At 44.8% G+C, this 23042-nt stretch overlaps 1 protein-coding gene and 1 pseudogene across 4 annotated transcripts in view; one reads left to right on the forward strand and one right to left on the reverse strand.

Annotated features, from left to right (window-relative positions):
- Window positions 1–21687, forward strand: part of PLAAT3 (phospholipase A and acyltransferase 3) — a 33981-nt gene extending 12294 nt beyond the window's left edge. For all 4 annotated transcript variants that reach the window (XM_055314897.1, XM_055314898.1, XM_055314900.1 and 1 more), the window contains exons 3-5: window positions 3939–4041; window positions 10842–11110; window positions 18190–21687. In XM_055314897.1, coding sequence (XP_055170872.1) covers window positions 3939–4041; window positions 10842–11110; window positions 18190–18291 — 474 coding nt within the window. In that variant the 3' untranslated portion in view covers window positions 18292–21687. The remainder of the gene's footprint in view (window positions 1–3938; window positions 4042–10841; window positions 11111–18189) is intronic.
- On the reverse strand, window positions 6781–7330 carry LOC129503026 (peroxiredoxin-1-like; annotated as a pseudogene).
- Window positions 21688–23042: the final 1355 nt, after the last annotated feature.

Below are 23042 nucleotides of genomic sequence, written 5' to 3' on the forward strand. Positions count from 1 at the left end.
GACAGACACAGAGAGAGAGGCAGAGACACAGGTAAGAGGGAGAAGCAGGCAGGGAGCCTGATGTGGGACTCGATCCCTGACCCAGGATCACAACCTGAGCCCAAGGCAGATACTCAACTTCTGAGCCACCCAAGTGTCCCTCCCATCAAAAAAATTTTAAAAAGTTTTTAATGTGAAAGTAACTCATAGTGGGAAAAAACAAACAAATAAAATAACATGTTAAAGTCTCTGAATCCCAAACCCCCACTATATATCATATACAACAATTTGGTGCATTTTCCTCAGATCATGCAGAGTGTATAGTACATTTTACTTCCAATACATAAAAACATATTTTAAGCAAAAGTAGGATAATAATGATTTTCAATGTGTTTTTTTTTTTTCAACCAGTTCCATGACTGCTCACATAACTCCACCTTGTTTTCTCTAATGGCTGTATGTGCATATGGATGCAGGATCATTTATTTAATTGGTTCTTATTAATGATTATTTATGTTGTTTTCCCAGTAATTTCAGAGGCCAGAAATTGTTCCTTGTTTTGCTTGCTAAGGAGAATGGTGGTTATTCAGTTCTTTGTAACTCTGCTTGTGTGGGAAGGTTAAAGACTTTTTGTTCCAAAATCCCATGGGCACAGAGTCTCAGCTTTGCCATTGTTACAAGCCGGCATTGCTTGGTAGAGCCCTGGTTACTGTGCGGGCTGGTCCCCTGAGCCCTGCCCTGGAGAGGTAGCTTCCCTTCCCCCAACAGGTAGCCTCCTTTTGACCCCCTTCCTAGACAAAGAACCACTTGCCAAACAAATCCTGGGACTGTGGATCAAGCTGAGTGAAGGAGGCATCGCTGTCAATCCTTTTTTTTTTTTTTTTTAAGATTGTATTTATTCATGAGAGACACAGAAAGAGAGAGAGAGAGGCAGAGACCCAGGCAGTGAGAGAAGCAGGCTCCATGCAGGGAGCCCGACGTGGGATTCGATCCTGGGTCTCCAGGATCACAGCCTGGGCCTAAGGCAGACGGTAAACCGCTGCGCCACCCAGGGATCCCCTGTCAATCCTTTTATAACAGGAGCTGGCAAACTTTTTCTGTAAAGGGCCAGATAGTGAAGATTTTACGATTTGTAGGTCACAGGGTCTCTATTGCATCCATAAATGAATGGAGGTGGCTGTGTGCCAATACAGCTTTGTGGACACTGAAGTGTGAATCCCATATAATTTCATGTGCACAGAACATCATTTTTCTTTTGACTTTTCCCCAATCATTTAAGATATGTAAAAACTATTAGCCTGGGGCACCTGGGTGGCTCAGTTGGTTAAGTGTGCCTTCTGCTTGTGTCATGATCTCAGGGTCCTGGAAGTCTGCTTCTCCCTCTGTCTCTCCCCACCAGCTTGTTCTCTCTCTCTCTCTCTCTCTCTCTCTCTCTCTCTCAAATAAATGAATAAAATCTTTTTTTTTAAGATTTTATTTAAGATTTTATTTATTTATTCATAGAGACAGAGAGAGAGAGAGAGAGAGAGAGAGAGAGAGAGAGAGGCAGAGACACAGGCAGAGGGAGAAGCAGGCTCCATGCAGGGAGCCCGACGCGGGACCTGATCCAGGGTCTCCAGGACCACACCCCAGGCTGCAGGCGGCGCCAAACCGCTGTGCCACTGGGGCTGCCCAAATGGATAAAATCTTAAAACAAACAAACAAACAAACAAACAAACAAAACCCATTCTTAGCTTGCATACAAAAATAAGCAGAGACACCAATTTGGCACTTGTGGTTCTCATACTTCTAATTTTATAACCTGATTCCTTGAGTTCTTCACTTTGATTCTGCTGAGATGGCTTGTGTGTATCATTCAGTTATTGTTATTCTAGTTAGATCTTATGATGGAGAGTGAAGTCATTCATATTCTTAGTTCATGGCACCCTGTCCTCACTGGTCCCTACAAGGCCCCCCTCTCTTGTGGGTTTTTGGTTCCCTGATACCATCATCCTGTACCCCATCTTCTCAATAGCCAGCATTCTGGAGTATTTAATGTATGTTCTTTAGTCCATAGGATTCTGTTCTCGTTGGTTTTTTAAAATGAGCTTTTCAGGTTTGGTTCTTATAAGACAAGTATCATTGATTTGCATGTGTGTATCTTTAATTTATAGAAGTGGTGTTGCATTGCAGAGGGCATTCTCATTTTTCCACTTGGCTCTATATCTAAAAGCTTATCCCTGTTGCCATGTGAACATTGAGTCCTTGCACTAGTTAGAAACTTGGGCTCTCCTGGTGAGTACACCACCTTTCATTTCATTTTTAAAAAGAAGTGTCCCCCCCCCCAAAATAAATAAATAAATAAATAAACAAACAAACAAACAAATAAATAAATAAATAAAAGTGTCCTTGAGTGGAATTATGCGTGGCCTTGTGCCTCTTCAGAAATAGGTACCTTTGCCCTTATAAAGAGCAGGGAATTTGTGTATTTTAAAAATCAAAATTTTTTTGCCTTTTAAACTATAGATACCCATTAAAATTGTTAAAAAATTTAAAAAATTTTGTTCAAACAAAACCAAAGTCTAATTTATCCCTTTTAGTGTTCATTAATTTATTTAAAAATAATTTTATTGTATTTTTAAAAGTTTACATATTTGTTTTATTAATCTCTACACCCATCCTGGGGCTGGAACTCATGATGCTGAAATCAAGAGTCACTTGCTCCACTGACCAAGCCAGCTGGACACCCCATTAGTGTTCATTTCTATGGGTTTATTATTTTTTTTAAAGATTTTATCTATTCATTCATGAGAGACACAGAGAGAGAGAGGCAGAGACATAGGCAGACGGAGAAGCAGGCTCCATGCAGGGAGCCCGATGTGGGACTCGATCCCAGGACCCCGGGATCACACTCTGAGCCAAAGGCAGACACTCAAACCCTGAGCCACACAGATGCCCTCTATGGGTTTTAATCAACACATACAATGGCACAACTGTCACTGCTGTCACACACACAGAACACTACGGAGAGTTTAGTTGCCTCCAGTTCCCTCCTGCCCTGTTGTTGGTAGCTCCCCTCCTCACTCCTTGTCCTTGGCAATCACTGGTCATTTTTCTGTCCTAAGGTGATGCTTTTTCTGGAATGGGACATAAATGGGAGAATACTTGCTTTGCTTTTTGGGTATGGTTTCTTTTACTCAGCACCACACAGTTGCTGCTCCATTATCTTGTGGTGTTTAATGTCTATAGGGTTTGAATTTCTTTATAGATATTTTTGTTATTATAATAAGAAAATTTGTTTTCTGACATCTTTCTACATTAGGCCTCCTTTCCTTGGTATTTGTCTGGAACACAGTGAGCTCCTTGGGTCCGTGTACCCCCTGACTGCTCCTTACTTGACATCATACTATGGATATTCACATTGTCTCCTGTTTAATCAGTAGTGTTCCCGAGGGCTGGATCCCTGCTTTGTCTTTATGTCCTTGCTATTCATGGAGACCTCCCTCCCCCAGTTAAATTCCCTTTTGAGGATTTCTGAAGGCCACTTAATTCTTACCAAACAATTTTTTTTCTTTTATTCTGGAAAACAAGTGGGATTCATAAATTGCAACTATTGTCCATTGTTTTGAAATAGGTTCTCAGTGAGGCCTGGCTGCGTTATTTTTGCCAGACTAACTACAATTACTGCATAAGAGAACATGGTTTATCCATAGCATATCTGTGAAAAGATGTTTTTTTCCTGCTATTTGTAATACTCACTTGCAGATTGATTGATTTATAAAGATTTTTATTTATTTATTCATGAGAGATACACAGAGAGAGGCAGAGACACAGGCAGAGGGAGAAGCAGGCTCCCCATAGGGAGCCCAATGCAGGACTCAATCCCAGGACCCTGGGATCAACAACGTGAGCTGAAGGCAGACACTCAACCACTGAGCCACTCAGGCATCCCTCTAACAGCCTTCTTGTTGGTTTTGCAGCCAGAGCCCAAAGTTGGAGACCTGATTGAGATTTTCCGCCCTTTCTACAGACACTGGGCCATCTACGTTGGCGATGGATACGTGGTCCACCTGGCACCCCCAAGTAAGGATGCTAAGGGCCTCTGCTGTGCCAGGGCTGGGAGGAGAGGGAGATGGGGCAGCTGTGGGTAACAGGTGACCCCAGGTTTCTCCTTGATCCCCGACCAATGGTTGGTTCCTGAGTGCTGCAACAAGGCAGGTTGGTGTGGGGCCATGGTTTTCAAACTCTGCTCCTTGGAACCCTAGGGGCTCCTTCTAGGGGCTGAGGTGGGTTTCCAAGGGGATGGCCCTGCTTTTACAGTTTTAAATATTAAGGGTTTTTATCAAATATTCACCTATTAAGTTTAAACCTTCCTAAGAGGGCATGGGCTTTTGGGCAGCAGGCTTGGTGATGAATCTAGTTTCTACTCTCCAGTCTTGGTTGACTTATCTGTAAACTGAAGGTAAGAGGACTTAACTAGGAGAATTCTGAGAATTCTCTACCCCTTTTCTTAAACTTTTTACTTAAACTGAAGTATAACAAATACAGTACAGTGCACAAATATAGTAAAGTGTATAGTTGGTGAATTAAAAAAAAAGTCTCCATCGGTGTAACAATGACCAAGATCAAGATCTAGAACATTTCCACTACCCTAAGAGGCTCCCACATGCTGCTTCAGCATCCTCTCATCTTCCCTAAAGACAACCACTACTCTAGTTCTCTTGCCGTAGATTATTTTTGCCTTTTCTAGACCTTCACGTAGGATTTGCCACAGATTCTGTGCTCTTTTATGTCTGGCTTCTTACCCTAAAGAAGTAAGGCCGGCGAGAGTCACTGGGTTGTGAACAGCAGAGAAGTTCTTTTTCATTCTGTGTATTTTCTGTTATATGAACATATCTCAGATTGCTACCCATTCTTCTACCAATGGACATTGGATTGGATTCCAGGTTTTGGCTGCTGTGAACATAGTGGCTGTGGACATTCTTGGCCATATCTTTGCCCACCCCTTTTACCTCTAACTAATGGCTTCACCCTGTACTTACAGAGAAATCAGAAGTAAGCAGAGTATATGGCACCTTCCCCAGCTCCGACGAACCAAACCACCACCAACTGCACCCACCCAGTCTGCCATTTCTTTTGTTAAGATGTGAAAAATGCCTTGTCCTTGTTTAAAAAGCCAACCTCTATGTGTGGGTCCTGGGTGCTCTCTTTTGTGAGCACTGTGCTCCTCAAATTCCTCATCTCCTGTATTATGGTCCCACTCTCTACTAGATTATTCCTACTGGCATAGAAACCACTGTACTAGCCCCTGTTGTATAAGTACCGCGCGCTAACCGATTGCGCCACTGGAGCTCCTCCTGTTGATGAAATGAACAAACACTCCCTCGACCTCATGTCTTCCCTAGCTAATTCCCTATAGAGTGAATCTTTGATTGTCCACTGTGGCCCTCATCACTTCCTCTTGCCATTCTGTCTTTGGTTCCCTCCGCCAGTCTCTCTTACTTAGCCCCCTCCCAATGTAGCGCTTATCAAGGCTGCCGAAAGACTTTCCACATCTTAACAAAGCCACAGGTGAATTTTCTGGTCAAGGCTTACTTGGCTTCTTTGTAGCATTTGACATGAGATCTTCATCTGTGATCTTCTCTGGCACTTGTCTTTCTTCCTCTTTCACTGGGCCTTTCCTTCTTGGCCTCCTATGTGGGCTCCTCCTTCTCTCCCATATCCCTCTTCCTTACTCTCTCAGGTGGCCTCATTGGGCCCCTGGCTTCCAGTACTTTCTATTGGTGGGTGTTTCCTAAGCGTCCCCTCAGCGCAGGCCTCCCTGCTTAGCTTCAGACTTGTATAACCTCTTGATTACTTGGCATCTCCACTTGGGTGTACAATTGGTGCATTGAACTTGACATTCTCTGAAAGAAAGCCTCTGGTGGATGACAGCTGCTCGAGCCCAAAATCTAGGTATCATCCTCAATGCTTTTCACCCTGTATCTAATGCAACAGGAAATCCGGTTGTCTCTCTCTCCAAGAGGGACTCTGGGTCTAATCACTTGTCACTGTCTGCACTGTTGCACCCATCTGAAGCTCCTGCAGCTCGTTGCTGATCTCACTGCCTCTTACCCACTTGTGGCCAGTCCCTCCTTCCCTGGGCAGCCAGCACAACCATTCTAAAGTATAAATCAGATTATGTTACTTCTCTCCTTAAAGCAGTCCTCCTCCTCCTCCTTCTTCTTCTTCTTCTTCTTCTTCTTCTTCTTCTTCTTCTTCTTCTTCTTCTTCTTTTTCTTCCTCCTCCTCCTCCTTCCTTCTTCCTTCTTCTTTTTCCTTCTTCTTCTTCTTCTTCTCCTTCCTTCTTTCTTCTTCTTCTTCTTCTTCTTCTTCTTCTTCTTCTTCCTCCTCCTCCTCCTCCTCCTCCTCCTCCTTCCTTCTTCCTTCTTCTTCTTCCTTCTTCTCCTTCCTTCCTTCCTTCTTTCTTCTTCTTCTTCTTCTTCTTCTTCTTCTTCTTCTTCTTCTTCTTCTTCTTCTTCTTCTTCTTTCTCTTTCTTCTTCTTTCTATCAGTTCAAGTTTAATAGAAACCACAAAGACCAAAAGTGATGTCCCACTACTGGACACATCAGTTAGCCTGCCCATAGCACAGGTCAGACTATTTTCTCCAGAGGAAGAAAGGCTGGCTTCCCTGGCCCCTGCAGGAAAGGCCTGTTCTGTCCCATACCATGTCTGCACCAAATCTAAAGTCTTGTGTTTTAAGCATCATAGTAGTACTAGAGAGATTTTGTTTTCATGGCTGCCCACTGTAGCCTGGCACTAAAAGGGCCCAGTGCTTACTTCTACTTAGAGAATTATTATTTGCTCTTCTGCACATCAGGCTTGATAGTATCATTTCCAGGCTTCCAGCCACTTCCTCATGCTTGTCAGCTAACTGGAAGGCCTGAACTAGTCTCAGAGTCTCATCCACAGAGGAGCCAACAAGGGGGTCATTCTCAGTCATCTGCCGAAGCAAACCTATATCATCAATAATAAAGAAGCCCTTGAACGAGATACATTCATCAGCCTTAAAGACTCCATATTCCTGAGTGATGGTACATATGGCAGTCTGATACCAGGGGAATGTTCATGGGTCCCAGCCCTCCTTGTTTCTTGGGTGTGTTGATCCATGCCAGATAACAAAAATGATAATCCACAGAAGCACCAGCCACTCGGCAGTTGAGTGATCTCCATGGGGCACACAAAGGAGAAGTCAAAAGAGTGGAGGAAGAACACAACGTATTTTCCTTTGTAGTCGGAGAGGCTGATGCCTTTGAACTGGCTATCTGGTGTAGTGGCCATGGCTTTGAAGGTTGGGCCAGGGTGCCCAATTTTGGCATTTCCTGAAGACATCTTGCTGTTGGCACCTAACCACTCTTGAGTGCCAGACTTGCCCAGCCACCTCCCCTATCACACCACCCCAAGTTGAGTAAGACAGGTCCCTGGGGGGATGAGCAAAAGGCCATGACCAGGGTGTGGGGGTGCTTCTCACCATCTCTGAGACAGAACTCACCAAAAATCAGTCAGGAAGAAGACATCCCTTAGAGCTCTTGATCGGCTTTCTCATCACACTTAGAATAAGCTTCAGAGTCTGTACTGTCACCCAGAGTCTGTACCGGACCTGGTGTGGTCTGGCCTCTGCCTGCCTCTCTGACCCAGATCTTTCTCTCCGGTGCTCTTGGGGTCTCTAGACATCAACCACATTGGCCTTCCCACAGCCTCTGGAGCATTCCATGCTCTCCCTTCCCAAGCTCTTGCTCTTGCCCTTGCTCTTCCTTCTGTATGTGATGCTCTTCCCTGGATCTCAGCATAGCTGCCTCCTTTCCATCACTCCAGACTCCACTCAATACCTATTCCCTGGAGCAGCCCTCCATCCTGGGCCTTCCGGAGTCATCCCCTCCTGTAATATTTCACTTAATCTGATCCATAACACTTTCTCAACCTAAAAGTACCTGATTTTGTTTATTTTTTAAAGGTTTATTTTATTTATTCATTCATGAGAGACACACAGAGAGAGGCAGAGCCATAGGCAGAGGGAGAAACAGGTTCCCCGCAGGAAGCCCAAAGCAGAACTCGATCCCAGGACCGTGGGATCACATCCTGGGCCAAAGGTGGCAGACGCTCAACTGCTGAGCCACCCAGGTGTCCCTGCTTTTGTCTGTTTGTTCATTGTCGGGGTGGGTCCTCTTACTAGAATGTGAGCTACTTAAGTGCAGATACACTATCTAGTTTATTGCTGCTATCTCCAGCACCTTGGACGAGCACTGCCCCCCACCCCGCCACCCCGCTAGTAGGGCTGCAGCATTGACTACACTGAGTGGATGTCCCTGGTGGACAGGAGACAGGGAGGGCATGGCAGGGATCCTGGGGACAGGTGTGCCACAGTCATTAGACAGATGATGCTCCTTAAAGGGAAAAGATGCTTCCACATGCATCTTCTCACTCGAACTTCACAGGAATCTTGCCAGATAGGTCAGGACTGACTCATGCCACTCAGAACATGGTAGAGATTTGAGTTAGAAGGAAGCTTGGGGAACAACTCTGATGATAATGACAGCTGACACCTGCTGGGCACTTACTCTGTGCCAGGCACTGGAGAAAGCTGTGTACGTGGCCAGCTCCCATAACCCTTGCAGCCCCCCACCCCACCCCCATGGTGCTGTAGAGACAGGAAGGGCTGTTATTGTCCCTGTGCTACAAGGAATTGGGGACTCAGAGGTTAAGCACCTTGTCTAAGGTCACACAGCAGGTGGGAGGTGGTGGAAGTGGGACTCGACTCGAACTCTGGCTGTCTGACTTTCAACTCTGCCTTTACCCACGATGCCACACTACCCAGTCTGACATTTTCCAAAACTCAGTCATCAGATGTGTGCCACAGCCATGTGCCCTTTCTGTGATTGTTTAATATTTTCCTTAATGGACTAACTTTAAAAATAGAAAGGAATTTTTTTAAAGGAGCTTTAAATAACTATATTGATATGTGTTTGTGTATCAATTTTGGTACGTATTTGGGGGCTTGCACATCATTGGCTCAGCAAAGTTAAGTGACATGTCAAGACCACTCAGTGATGCAGCCAGAATCCAAGCCCAGAGTTTCTGATCATCAGCCCGTGCCCTCGTGTACCACCCCCAGAGTGGCACTCTCAGCGCAAAGTTTAAGGAAGCCTTACTCTTAGGGTTTGACTGTATACATGCCTAGCCCTGAAGTGTGGAGCCTCCTTAAGTTTTGTGGTGTAGGCACCCTGCTTACCTTACCTCCTTCTCAGCCTTGCCACCCTCCCTACTTGGGGGCTGAAACTCACGTGGTCCCATTCCCACATTGACCCCCTCCACAGACTCAGAACTCTGCATGGCACCATGTCTTTTCTTTACTCCAATGGCTCCTTCAAGCATCTCCTGCCCTATTGGTAGGAAGCCTGAACTACCCTGGTTTTCTAAAATCTCAGGAATCTACTCATGGCAAAGGGGTTTAGTCCTCTTTGGAAAGGCCTGGAATCTGATCAGCCCCTCTTGCCATTGCTTGTTCCTGTCACATGGTGTCACCTGGAAGACTGTTCCTGCGCAGCTAACAGGGTGCCTCCGCTGCCAGGAAAGGCCTTGGAGATCCCATCCCAGCAGGGCCGCAGAGGCTCTTCGAGGGATAGTGGGTCTCTCTGGGGCCTGCCTCTTTGGTACGTACACACTTTTTCAGCCATCACAAACAAAGCACCCTCACATTGTGTAGGTTGACTGCCTTGGGACATTTGCTCAGTTTCTGTGCTGACATCAGCCTTTCCTCCACACCATCCTGGTCCTTGTATTGACCCTAGACTCCCTTTCTTTGAGTTTTCTTTTCTTTTTTTTTTTAAATTGAAGTGTAGTTGACATACAATGTTATATTAGTTTCAGGTGTACAGGGTAGTGACTGGACAAGTCTACATGGTGTGCTGTGCTCACAAGTGTAGCCATTATCTGTCCCATACAATGCTAGTACACCACCACTGACTATATTCCCTGTGCTGTGCCTTTTATCATCATGACTTATTCATGCCATAGCTGGAAGCCAGTACCTCCCAGCCCCCTTCACCCATTTTTTCCCATCTCCCCATTCCTTCCCTTCTGTAACTACCAGTTTAGTCTTATGGGTCTGTTTCTGCTTTTCATTTCTTTAGTCACTTCTTTTGTTTTTGGGATTCCACTTATGAGTGAAATCATATGGTATTTGTCTTCCTCTGTCTGACTTCTGTCACTGAGCACAAGTAACCTTCTAGGTCTGCCATGTTGTTGCAAAGAGCAAGATCTCATCCTTTTTAATGGCAGAGTAATATTACACAGACAGTTTAATTTCTGGAGCTTTGTTGCCCCTTTTCCCCTCAGCCTTGGCCGGAGCCATGCTGGTGTACCTACGGGCCTCCCTGGCAATGCCTCTCCAGCTGTGGGTCCATTTGGGTACTTTGCCCCAAGGAGAACTACAAATCCATTCGCGTTTTCTGCAGTCTTCAGCTTTGTATTTGTCAGGGAGTGTAGCCTTGATGGAATCACAGAAGGTTCATAATCTGTTCCCCCAGGGATATGGGGGTGCTCAGGGCCCATATTTGTATAAAAGAGGGCCCCTGAGGAGCCACAGGGTGAAGAAGGCCCCTTCTCTAGGTTAAAAAAAAAATCAGAATAAATCATGAAACTTCACCATTCCTCATTTCAGATAAGGAAACCAGGGCCCAGACCACAAGCACCTTCTCCAGAGCCACACAGTGTATGTCTGACCCTGCTCCCTTTTCCCTTTCCTTCTGCTCATGCTGTTGTGGAGGGTGCCAAGGGCCTGTGGATGGACCCCTCTGGGCCTGCCCAGAACCAATCTCTCTGTTTTCCCTTTGCCAATCCTCAGGTGAGGTTGCGGGAGCTGGTGCGGCCAGCATCATGTCCACCCTGACCGAGAAGGCCGTGGTGAAGAAGGAGCTGCTGTACGATGTGGTCGGGAGAGACAAGTACCAGATTAATAACAAACACGATGACAAGTACTCGCCACTGCCTCCCAGCAAAATTGTCCAGCGGGCGGAGGAGCTGGTGGGGCAGGAGTTGCCCTATTCGCTGCCCTGTGAGAACTGTGAGCACTTTGTGAATGAGCTGCGCTACGGAGTGGCCCGCAGTGACCAGGTGCGTCCTTCAGCCTGTGTCCCTGGCCGCATGAGCCAGAGCAGTCTGCGGGCTGATGGTGGCCGGGCATTGGTGTGGCCAGGCCCCATAGACCAGTGCAGTCTGTGAGTCACAGCCAGGGTGGAATCTTGTGTTTCCAGGATAGTGCTGGTTGTCTTTTCTCACTTAAACATTGCTGAAAGTGAAGAAACCACACCAGAAGTTTCCTGGGACCTTGCACAGAGGAGCTGTGGAGTATAAACAGCTCATTTTCTGAGGCTTAACAGAATTTCAGTTTGTCCACATTAAAAAAAAAAAAAGCAGATTTCTTAGCATGTCTAATGATGGGAGTTTTGCTGGTCCATAATATCCTGCTTTAAGACCTGTACTGCATGCCAGCGGCCGTTCCCATGATCAGAGATCTTATAATCAGCTCCCAGGCCTGGCTCACCTGGCAGGCTGGCCCCTAGGAGATGAACAGCAGGGAAGTCTGGGCGTGGTGCTGACTCTCCGGGGTAGGTCACGGCCCCTGTAGAATATGCACTCTCAGGACTAACCAGGGCCCATGGTCTTGTATTTGATTATGCTCTTTGTGCAGCACATGCTCAGTGAGGCTATTGTTGATTTCCTTGACAAAGTACTTTTTGTATGAAGCTGCTGCCTCATTTGTTCTTACTCCATGAGGTTCTGTAAAGACCAAAGGCCACATGGTTCCTCCTGCATTATCTGCAAACTGTTTCTCCCACCCTGACAAATGGCTTAGCTAGAAAGGCTCTGGGGACAGATGCTCTCATGCAGGTTCCCTCCAGGACCCCTGCTGCCACAAAGCCATGCTTGATGACCTCTGAAGGAAAGCTCAAGACTGAGTGGCAGTTAAACCCCAGGAGGTCAGGAGCTTCCTCCAAACCTTGTCGTTGTGGCTTCTGGCTGCTAGGAATGCCAGGTCTGGATCCCAACTGATGTAAATGACACTGGTGTGTTTCCTGACAGTGCACATGGCTATGGTGGGCACATTTACGGGCAGCGCCAAGATCTATATTTTTTAATCATTGAAGACCTCCAAATTCTTCTCTGTAATGGTCCTTGGGGGTTTTGGCAGCCACAGCATACAATTGAGGCAAGCTGTGCTTGGGGAGTGAGGGCATAGTTGACCGTCTCAGGTAAGGGTGTGTTAGTTTTGGGTACAGAGTTTGTATTTTCATCCTTTTTATTCCTGGGATTTGGGGGTCCATGGGCTTCGTTGGATTTCTTGGCATCAAATGATGATGAGACATCTTTTTCTTTGCTGTTCTTGATTCTGCCTAAGTGCCTGGCTCTGTTCATGGGTGCAATTTCTCCATCCTTGATCGTGACACTCTTTTAATGCTGCATGTGGGAAAAAGTACAGTTCTGCTGATTTGGGGACTTGTGCTTTTATTTGGGGGCAGTGGCTATGACAGCAAACTCTCCCTTTGCATTGTCACAGGAGCTGTTGCGCCTGGATAGTGCTGGAAATAGGAAGAAATCGAGCTTTCTCTCTGATTCCTGCTGATTTCAATTGTTTCCACTGTGTTTTGTTCATGTCAGTGTTGCTGCTATACATGCAGGCTATAAAGACATTGTGGCTCACAGACTGGGGAAGGAGATGGGGAAAGGGCCACTGCATACACTGGCCTGGTAGACAGACTGCAAATTAAAAAAATTTTTTTTAAAGATTTTATTTATTTATTCATGAGAGACACACAGAGAGAGGCAGACATGAGACTCGATCCCAGGACCCCGAGATCATGACCTGAGCCAAAGGCAGCCACTCTACCACTGAGCCGCCCAGATGCCCCCAGATTGCAAATTAAGACAATAGACTTCTGCGTTGGGATGTTTTCTAAGGTGCGGAGTGCATCCTCAACACTCAGTAACAGAAGGCATTTTCTTGACATTGAGTCTGAAGCTCTTGATGCCTTGGGAGCTTGAGTCTCTGGCCCTCATGTTTTAGTTCTGTGGCATACTGTCAGGTTTTCGAATTGTCCACAAAGAGAGCTGTGTACATCAAACGTAATTGTTGAAGTAAAAGAAGAGCTAGCCACACCGGACCTAATTACTGAAAGCTTATTAGAGGCAGACCAAGCCCTGGTCTGAACCACCAGTAGCTATGCTTGAGTGCGCTTTTAGGCATGTGAAATAAACCAGGTCAAGGACCAGAGGTCAAAGGGGAGGGGGAATGTTTCAAACAAAGTGAAGGATGAATCTGAGCTCTGTGCTGTGTGTGTGTGTGTGTGTGTGTGTGTGTGTACACTCAGCAGCCCCCTAACAAAGCCAAACTATCACATCAGCAGTCATCTGCTTCTATTAGATCTGTGTAACATGTAGTTGCCTATGTGCTATGTCAGTGATGTTTCCTGTGCTTGTTTATTAGGACGTCACCTGTTTATCCTCCTAAAACTCCCATACTCTCTGTCTCACTGATGGGATGGTTTCCTCCTCATCTTCTTGCCTTTTCAAGTTTTGGAAACATGCTGTTGGCATTTGAGGTTAACAGATGCACAAAGGTTTGGTATCAGGTTTCTGGGCTTACTATGCATGCTTCTATCTCTTTGTCTTTTGCTGTTTTTTTTTCTGGAAAATATTTTATAATTTAAGTTCTAAATTTTGAAAGTAATGCATGCACACAATTTGAAAAAAAACCAGTACTCAAAAAAGATCTGTAACAAAAACCTCTCTCTACGCCTCCCCATCTGCCCAGGCAGCCACTCGTCTCTCTTTCAGTTTGGCATTTACCTATCTCTGAATTTCTAAGCAATATATGTATACTATCATCTTTTTTAAAAAAATATTTTATTTATTTATTTGAGAGAGAAAGAGTGAGTGCAAGAGCACAAGTGAGAAAGGGCAGAAGGAGAAGAAGAAGCAGACACCCCGCTGAGGAGAGAGTCCAACGTGGGGCTTGATCCCAGGACCCTGAGATCATGATCTGAGCTGAAGGCAGAAGCTCAACTACTGAGCCACCCAGGTGGCCCTGCTACCATCTTTTTATTTGAAAAATTTAGATATGCTCTTTTGACAACTTCTTATGCTAAGTGAAGACTAAACTGTTTAAATCATTGTTCCTGCCCTTTCCCCATTCTCTCCCTATCATTTTATATTATATATTTTTATTAAATTAACATTCAGTGTTTGTGTTATGTTTATGTAAATTTTACTCACAGCTGAGAGTTGTAGTGTATTATGATTTTTTTTTTTTGCGGGGGAAGGGTTTCTTTTTTCTTGAAGATAATTATCTCCTTACATCACTCATTTTTCCTTGTACCTGTTGTCAGTTCTCATATAGTTTTCCACAAGGGAAATCATGTCCACTAGTCTATCATTTTCAAGATGTTCCCCTTGGACACATCCATCCCCAGAGATGGCCATTCTGCTGTCTATGCTGGTTGACTCTCAGCTGACTACATGGCTTTACCCCAGGACCTCCCTTGTCTGTCATTCTTGAGGTTTTCTTTGCCTTTCTCTTGGATTGGATTCCCTGGTTCTATGAGCTCTTCATTTCTTTATTTCTCTGTTTTTCTCTCAATTTAGGAAGACCACATCCCTCAGAAGTGGGCTTTGATTAGAAAAACAGCACTGGAATAACGGGGCCACCAGGCTCTGGGGGCACACCTCTCCCCTCTGGTTTGGCTACTGTATGAGCTTCCTATGGCTGCTATAACAAATCACCACAGATTTCATGGCGAAAAACACCCCAAAATTATTGTCTCACAGTTCCCGAGGTCAGAAGTCTGAAAATAACTATACAGGGTAACATCAAGATGCCAGCAGGGCTCTGCTCTTTTCTGGAGATTCTAGGGGAGTATCTGTGTTCTTGTCTTTCCCAGCTTCTGGAGGCTTCCTGTACTTGTGGCCTGTCCTCCATTTTCAAAGCCAGCAATTGCCAGTTGAGCCTTTCTCACACTGCATGATACTGATGCTTCTGACTCTCTCTTATATCTTTTGAGAAACTTTGTGATGACACTGGGCCCACCTGGATAATCCAGGATTATCTCTCTCCCCCCCTTTATTAAGGTAAATTGATTAGCAATTTAATTCCATCTGGAATCTTAGTTCCCCCTTAACCATGTAACACAATATACTTAGAGGTTCCTGGAATTAGGACATAGACACCTTGAGAGGGACCATATGTCTCCTTACCCCTATTCTCTACAGCTGGTCCAAAGTTGTTGCCCTGGAGTCTGCCCTCCCCATTGCTCTCAAGTTCCCTTCTATCCTCTCCTGCGCTGCAGTGCCCTCTTCTGTGGCTCACATCTTCCCTGGTTCACCTTCTTGTTTTGGTGGAACTTCCTTCAGCAGCTTCTTGAAAAAGGATGTATGGAAGGTATGTTTTTTGAAACCCTCATTTCTGAATTATTTTTTATTTTACTCTTCCACTTGGTTTTATGGTTTGGGTACAGAACTCTAGGTTAGAAACTTTTACTTTGGACTTTTGGAGGCAACGTTCTACTGTCTTCTTGCTTCCAGCATCTCTTTGGAGAAATCTAAAGTCATCCGAACTCTTGATCGTTCCTGTTTCCTGTTTTTCTTCCCCTGCTCTAGCAATCGCAGTATCTTTTCTTTATCTAATTTTCTAGAATTTCACAGTAATTTGCCTTGGTGGGGGTCTACGTTTATCCACTAAGAGGGGCCTCAGAGCACCATTTCAATCTGAAAACGTATGTCCTTTAGTCCTGTTAATTTTCATGAACTATTTCACTCTTGATTCGCCTCTGAGTTTCCTATATTATTAACATATATTAATCAGATGTTGGACTGCCTGGATTATTCCTTATTTTTTATCTTTGACTTCTATTTTCTGTGTTTTTATCTTTTTGGTATATTTTTTTTCCTAAGAGATTTCCTCAACTTTATCTTTCAAACTTTTTATTGACTCTGTCATTTCCATTGTACTTTCTAAGAATTGTACCATGTTCTTTTTAAAAAAGATTTTATTTATTTATTTGAGAGAGAGAAAACACAAATGGAGGGAGCAGAAGAGGGAGAGGGAGAAGCAGACTTCCTGCTGCGTAGGGAGCCTGACACGGGGCTCGATCCCAGGACCCCAAGATCACGACTTGAGTTGAAGGCAGACGCTTAACCGACTAAGCCACCCAGGTGCCCTATAGCACCCTGCTCTTATTTATTGGATGCAATATGTTCTTTTATTCTCTGATGATAGTTTTTAAAAAGATGTTTTCTAGATATGATTTGTTTCTTCAGATTGTTTTTTATTTGTTTTGCTCTCTATTTTGTTTTATTTTTTAAGATTCTATTTATTTGACAGAGAGAGAGAGAGAACACAAGCAGGGTGAGTGGCAGGCAGAGGAAGAGGGAGAATCAGGCTCCCTGTAGAGTAGGGAGCCTGATGCAGGGCTCGATCCCCGGATATTATCCCCTGGGATAATAACCTGAGCTGAAGGCAGACGCTTAACCAACTGAGCCACCCAGGCATCCCTGTCTTCTGTTTCATAGGTCCTTCTCAGATGTCTAGTTTCTTGGTCATTTGCCAATGATTAAGGGTGGGGGATTTGCTGCCTAATGGAAGCTTTGAATGAACTGGAAGGGGACAGTGGCTTGTTGACTTTGAGTTTCCCTCCTGGATGATAAAGGTGGACAGTTTGGGAGTCCTTGGCATGAGTATCTTTTCTTTCTTTCCTTTTTTCTTTCTTCTTTTTTTTAAAGTTTATTTATGTAAGCAATCTGTATACCCAGTGTGGGGCTCGAACTCACCACCCCAAGATTAAGAGTCGATACTCCCCCGACTGAGCCAGCCAGGCACCTCAGATATCTTTTGTTTCCACTTGGGCTGGTCAGATTCTCCAGGAAAGTTTTCCTGACTCTGGTGTGGTAGGTAAAGTTCTGGGGGAGCAGAGAGAGGGAGGAAGGCCAAGAGTCTCACAGCATGTTTATGGTCTCCCAGTCCCTTGTTTTTGGTATGATATCTGCATCCTCATGTGCGCTTCTCGATTCCCAGGCCCCCAAGGCTTCTTCATCCTCCGCAGAGAATAAACTTTCAGACTTCTGCTGTCATTGGGCAGGAGGTGGGGTGGGGGCATCTGGGGATCTAGCTGAAGCTCTTTCTCTCTGCTGTTTCCAGAAGTATTTGCTGTTGCAAATAGCTGACCCTTCCCGAGTCTCCTGTTGTATAATTCGGATTGATCCTCAACTTTTCCCACTGCTGCTTTAGAATTTAGAGTTCTGTAGGTCCTTGTGGAATTACACCTAAAACAAATGCCTTACTGGGAACCCTGGGTGGCTCAGTGGTTGAATGTCTCCCTTTGGCTCAGGGGGTGATCCTAGGGTCCTGGGATTGAGTCCCACATTGGGTTCCCTGTGGGGAGCCTGCTGCTCCCTCTGCCTATGTCTCTGCCTTTCTCTCTGTGTCTCTCATGAATAAATAAATAAATAAAATCTTTTTAAAAACCCAAAAAACAAAAAGCAAATGCCTTACTTTACTCTTGGTTAGGTTTCAGGAGGGAGTGAAATTTGACATGTGTTCACTTTTTACCCTGAGATCTACTCTTACTTTTACAGCATTTCTTTTTTTCTATATGAGCAATAGAAGTCAGAAATACTAATAATTTAAAGTATCGCGTCACTACTACTCCTAAGTGGGTCATTTATATAAGAACCCATAAAGAGCACCTTTGTGCCTGGCAGAGCCGGGTGCGGGGGATGCAGTGAGGAACAAGATAAATGACACAGGTGAGGTCCTTGCTCTTCCTGGAGTCACAGTAGTGACCTAGTAAGTGTTCGAGAGCAGTTCCTGGGCCATCTCACACTTGCTTCAAGGGCTCCCCGATGGCCAGACAGGATGTCAGCCATCTGGGCTTCATCTCATCCATTCCACTACTACCCCTGGGGACTTGTGTGCTTTAAATACATACTGTGGATTGGGTTGTACTGCCCTGGCCAGCTGACTCCATGCAGCTGTCCTTTCCCCAGCCAGCCCTCATTTCTCTGCCAATATTTGTTGACTCCTGGGTTTGTCAAGTGGGCCAAGGGGTGCATGAGTCTCCTTGAGCTGAATGTTCTTGTTGAATGTACAGCCCGTACTTGGATTCCCAATGGGCTCTGACCTCCCCTGCTCTCTCTTGCAGGTCAGAGATGCCGTCATGGCGGCTGGCATCGCAGGAGTGGGCTTGGCAGCCATGGGCCTCATTGGAGTCATGTTCTCAAGAAACAAGCGGCAGAAGCAATAAGTTGAAGGGATTATCCTATCAGCAGTGACTTTATATATTTAGGAGTTCTCGTTGCACCAGAGGTTTTGAGGTTTGGTTTGTGGATTTCATTCTGTTTTATAATAAGGCTTATTTTTACAGAATAAAATAAAGCCCCAAAGGGGAGGATTTTACTGGAAGAAATGCAGCAGGAATTGCCTGGTGTGAAGTCTATTAAGGGCACAGCTGGGCTCTGTGTCTGGCCACACCAGATTGTGCTGTGGCCCTTTGGTGGTTTTCTCTTACTTTCTCTTTGTGGCTGCATTCTTGATCTTGCAGGAGACAGTCCAGCTCTAGTTCTTTCAAGTAATGGGAATTTCTGGTTGTGGGGAAACAGGGGAACAGCAAGGGAGATGCACAGACCTGGCTGATAATGCAAGAACAAGGACCATTGGACACCTAGAATCCTTGGCCTGGAACTAGAGCCAGCATGGTTTCTAGGACTCCGCAGCTGGAGTCTATGGATGTTCCATGAAGTAAAACCCGAACCAAAGAAAACTTCTGCCATAAGGAAAGTCAGTAGATGCTCTTTCCAATCTTGTGGAAACCTCCTGTATCTCCTTCTGTTCTCCACATCCTTCCTCTGCCTTGTGGCTCCTACTCCCCAACGCTCCTGCTTCCTTTCCTCTTGGGCTTGCTGCAAGCCCCAAATCCGATCCCACACCCCTCCTGGGCCCTTCTTCCTGGGTCCCCTCAGTTTCACTCTACCCATGGACTGAGGCTCTTGGCTTTCCAGCTCATCCTATTCATGGGCCAATCAGCTCTGCCCAGGAGGATGGGTCACATGGTGGGGAGTTGCCTCAGACCTTCCTGGCTGTGGCTGCCCACATGACTGGCCTCCTGGTGGTGGAGCCCTCCTGGGAGGGGGTGGGGATGAGGCAAGACCTGTCATGGCTGGTCACTTGAGTACTGCTGCTACTGCTCGCTGGACTTGGCAGATGTTCAAAGTTGCCATTTCTCTGAAGGAGGCTTTCATGGCTTCCTCAGAAATATTCTGCTGGGACAAACTGGCCTTCCATCCACAGGGCAAGGCTTGCCATCTGGTTGCAAAAGTTTCTTTTGTTGATCTTGGTTGTCTAGAGACTGGATGGGAGCCCAGGCAGGACTCACAATGGCTCCATTTGAGTACTCTGGTCCAGAGTAAACACATGCATCCTGGGATCGAGCCTGCTTCTCCTTCCTCTGCTGGCCGCTCCCCCTGCTTGTGCGCTCTCAATCTCACTCTGTCAAATAAATAAAACCTTTAAAACAAAACAAAACATAAGTGCCTTTCCACATTCTGTGAGCTGTTCTAGCAAGTCATTGAACCTAATAGGGGTCATGGGAACCCCCAATGTATAACCCATGGATAGAAGGACAAGGGCCTTGGACTTGTGGATGACATCTGAAAGCAGGAGCAGGGGCTATAATCCTCTGGGACTAAGCCCTTACCATGGGGTCTGTGCTAGCTCCAGGTATCACTGTCAAAATTGAAATGAATTGTTGAACATCCATTTGGTGTCTGGAGAATCGCAGGATTGGTTGATGGTGTAAGAAAACACTCCAAGAGGTTCCGGCAAAGTCTCAACCCACTAGGGAGATATAATCATTCTCGATTTGTTTGCATCTAATAAAAATCTCAAACTACATACTGAGAATGTTGGCCTATGGCATGGAGAAATTGACAAATTCTCCATCATGGGGGGAAATCTCAATACACCGCTCTTAGAAACTGATAAATCAAGAGACACAAAAATCAGTGAAGTTATAGAAAATTTGAAAAACTTACCAATAAGCTGATTTCATACATATGGCACAGTATATCCTAACAGTGCACCATATAGTATATAGATAGTACAGTTGTGGCATACAGATTCTTCTTGACCATGCATGAAGGAACATTTGTAAAAACTGGCCATATCCTGGGCCCTAAAGCAAGTCTCAGCAAATTTCAAGAGACTGGTAACATAAAGATTATCTTCTTTAATTATAATGCAATTCAATTAGAAATCAGTAATGAATTGATAGCTAGAAAACCGTTCTACTTCAAGAAATTTTAGAGCACATAAAGGAAATCCTCATGTACTGTTGGTGGGCATGCACATTGGTGCTGCCACTATGGAAAACAATATGAAGATTCATCAAAAAATTAAAAATAGAACTACCATATCCTGCACTTCCATTTTTGGGTATTTATCCAAAGAAAACAAAAACACTAATTCAAAAAGATACCTGCACCCCTGGGTTCACCGCACCCTTATTTACAATAACCAAATATGGAAGCAACCTAAGCATTCATCGATGGACGAATGAATAAAGAAGATGTGGTCAATGGAATATTCAATGGAATATTATTCAGCCATAAAAAGAAGGAAATCTTGCTATTTTCAACATCATGGATAGACCTTGAGGATATTATGCTAAGTGGAATAAGTCAGACAGAGAAGACAAATACTGTATGATCTCACTTATATGTGGCATCTAAAACCAAACAAAACCAAACCCCAAATAAGCAAACAACAACCACAAACCAAAACAAAACAAAAAAACTAAGTGATGGATAAAGAAGAAGTAGTTGGTTGCCAGAGGTAGCGTAGAGAGGCTAAATGGCTGAAGGCGGTTACAAGGTAGAAACTTTCTGCTATAAAATAAGTAAGTCATGGGGATGTAATGTATAGCACGATATTATAGTTAAAGTAAGGTATTGTTTATTTGAAAATTGCTAAAAGAGCAGGTCTCGGAAGTTTACATCAAGGGAAAAAAGGAGGGGGGAGAAATTGCTAGGATGGCTTAGAAGAGGCAGTCCAGAGGAGAGGAAGAGAACCCAGTGCCCAGGAGTGAGGCTTCCCCAAGGAGAAAGAACACAGAGCCTGAAGAATGAAGACCATCCTGAGAGGTGTTAGGAGCCTATTCCTTGTAGATACATTAGTGATGAGCACACGGAACACTTAACTAACAAAGAAGATGATACAGAAATTCCTTACAAGAAATTCTACCATAATTCACAAGAAACCTCAGTGAGGAAGACCATATAAATATACCCATGTAGTAAGGCAACTACAAATACCGTTTCTGGCCAAAATAGTGATGTAACTATTGGAAGGATGAGGGTAAGGAAACTGTGGGTGAGGGTGGGTGAACAGTAATGATGCTAAGCCTTAATTTTACAAAGAAGTCATTGCTATTTCCATTGTAAAAACCCAGAAGGAGCAAAAGTATGTTCTTGAAAATTTTAGAAACAAAGAGCAGAACACAAAGGACAAGTGATTGCCTCTGGAGAAAGGAAGTAGGAGGTCCAAAGGATGTTCTTTTCTATTATGCACACTGCAATGCTACTGACTTTTAATCTATGTGTGTAACTGTATACATTACTGTGTTAAAACAATAAAATGATGTTTAAGAAAAAGAAAGTGCCTAATGCATATAAAATACCATATAGAAACAAAACCGAAACACACATACAAAACTACAAAACCCGGGATCTCTCCTCTCTGTAATCCTAAAATCCAAAAGCTCTAAAAACCCAAGGTAGGTGGCAAATCACATGAAGGAAAACGTGCCTTGAGCAGATGTGAGGCTTTTAATAAGCTTTATTTATCCCATCTCATGCATCAGTCATAGCTTCCACTGCAGAAACAGTAACATGTTTCATTAGGAAGTATTACCTGACTGCCCATTCCTGTCCCTGACCTCTTGATTATATGCACCGTATTTTCTATCTGAAATCCAAAAACTTTCAAATTCCAAAACACACGTATGTCTTAAAGGATTTGCCTAAGACTTGTCACGTTTTATACTTCCTACAGGGATATATATGTGTTTACAAAGAAAAAGAACTTGAAGGATATATTCAAACCTGGTATGATATGTGGTGACCTCTGGGGACGGGGAAGGGAGATTTCAGCCTTATTCAAGGTGCCCAATTTTTGGCAAGAACAGCATCATTTCTAATTTCATAAAGGATACGCTGTTAAAATACAGAGACTACTAGAGTCACCGATATCATATTCCTAATTTATAGAGCTAAATTCAGCCTCTATGAAGAAGGCATAGACTGAAGAGAGGATCTCCACCAGGAAACATACTGGAATCAGGGTCTGCACCAAGGTCATCATGTTAAGATGAGGTCATCAGGGGATCCCTGGGTGGCACAGCGGTTTGGCGCCTGCCTTTGGCCCAGGGCGCGATCCTGGAGACCCGGGATCGAATCCCACGTCGGGCTCCCGGTGCATGGAGCCTGCTTCTCCCTCTGCCTGTGTCTCTGCCTCTCTCTCTCTCTCTCTCTCTGTGACTATCATAAATAAATTAAAAAAAAAAAAAGATGAGGTCATCAGGGTGAGCCCTAAGCCAACAGGACCGGTTTCCTTGTAAGAAAAAGTAGCATAGACACAGGGAGAAGAATGCAATGTGAAGACAAGGAGACACACAGAGGAAAGACAGAAGCAGACACTGAAGCCCTATGGCTAAAGCCAAGGAACGCCAAGGACTGCAGCAAACCCCCAGGAACGAGGTAGGAACAAGCACGGAGTCTTCCCCACAGGCTCACAGAGGGTATGGCCCCGCCGACAACTGATTTCTGACTGCCAGACTCCAGAACTGTGAGACGATACATTTTTGATATCTTGAGCCCCCTCATTTGTGGTACTTAGTGACAGCAGCCCTCACACATCACCTGTGCCTACTCATTCATGACCTCTCAGGTCCTGGATGACACGATCCATAAAGAATTATGTCTGCCTCAAACATTAGCATGT

Source organism: Nyctereutes procyonoides, unplaced genomic scaffold (assembly GCF_905146905.1).
Source record: "Nyctereutes procyonoides isolate TBG_1078 unplaced genomic scaffold, NYPRO_anot_genome, whole genome shotgun sequence".
NCBI lineage: Eukaryota > Metazoa > Chordata > Mammalia > Carnivora > Canidae > Nyctereutes > Nyctereutes procyonoides.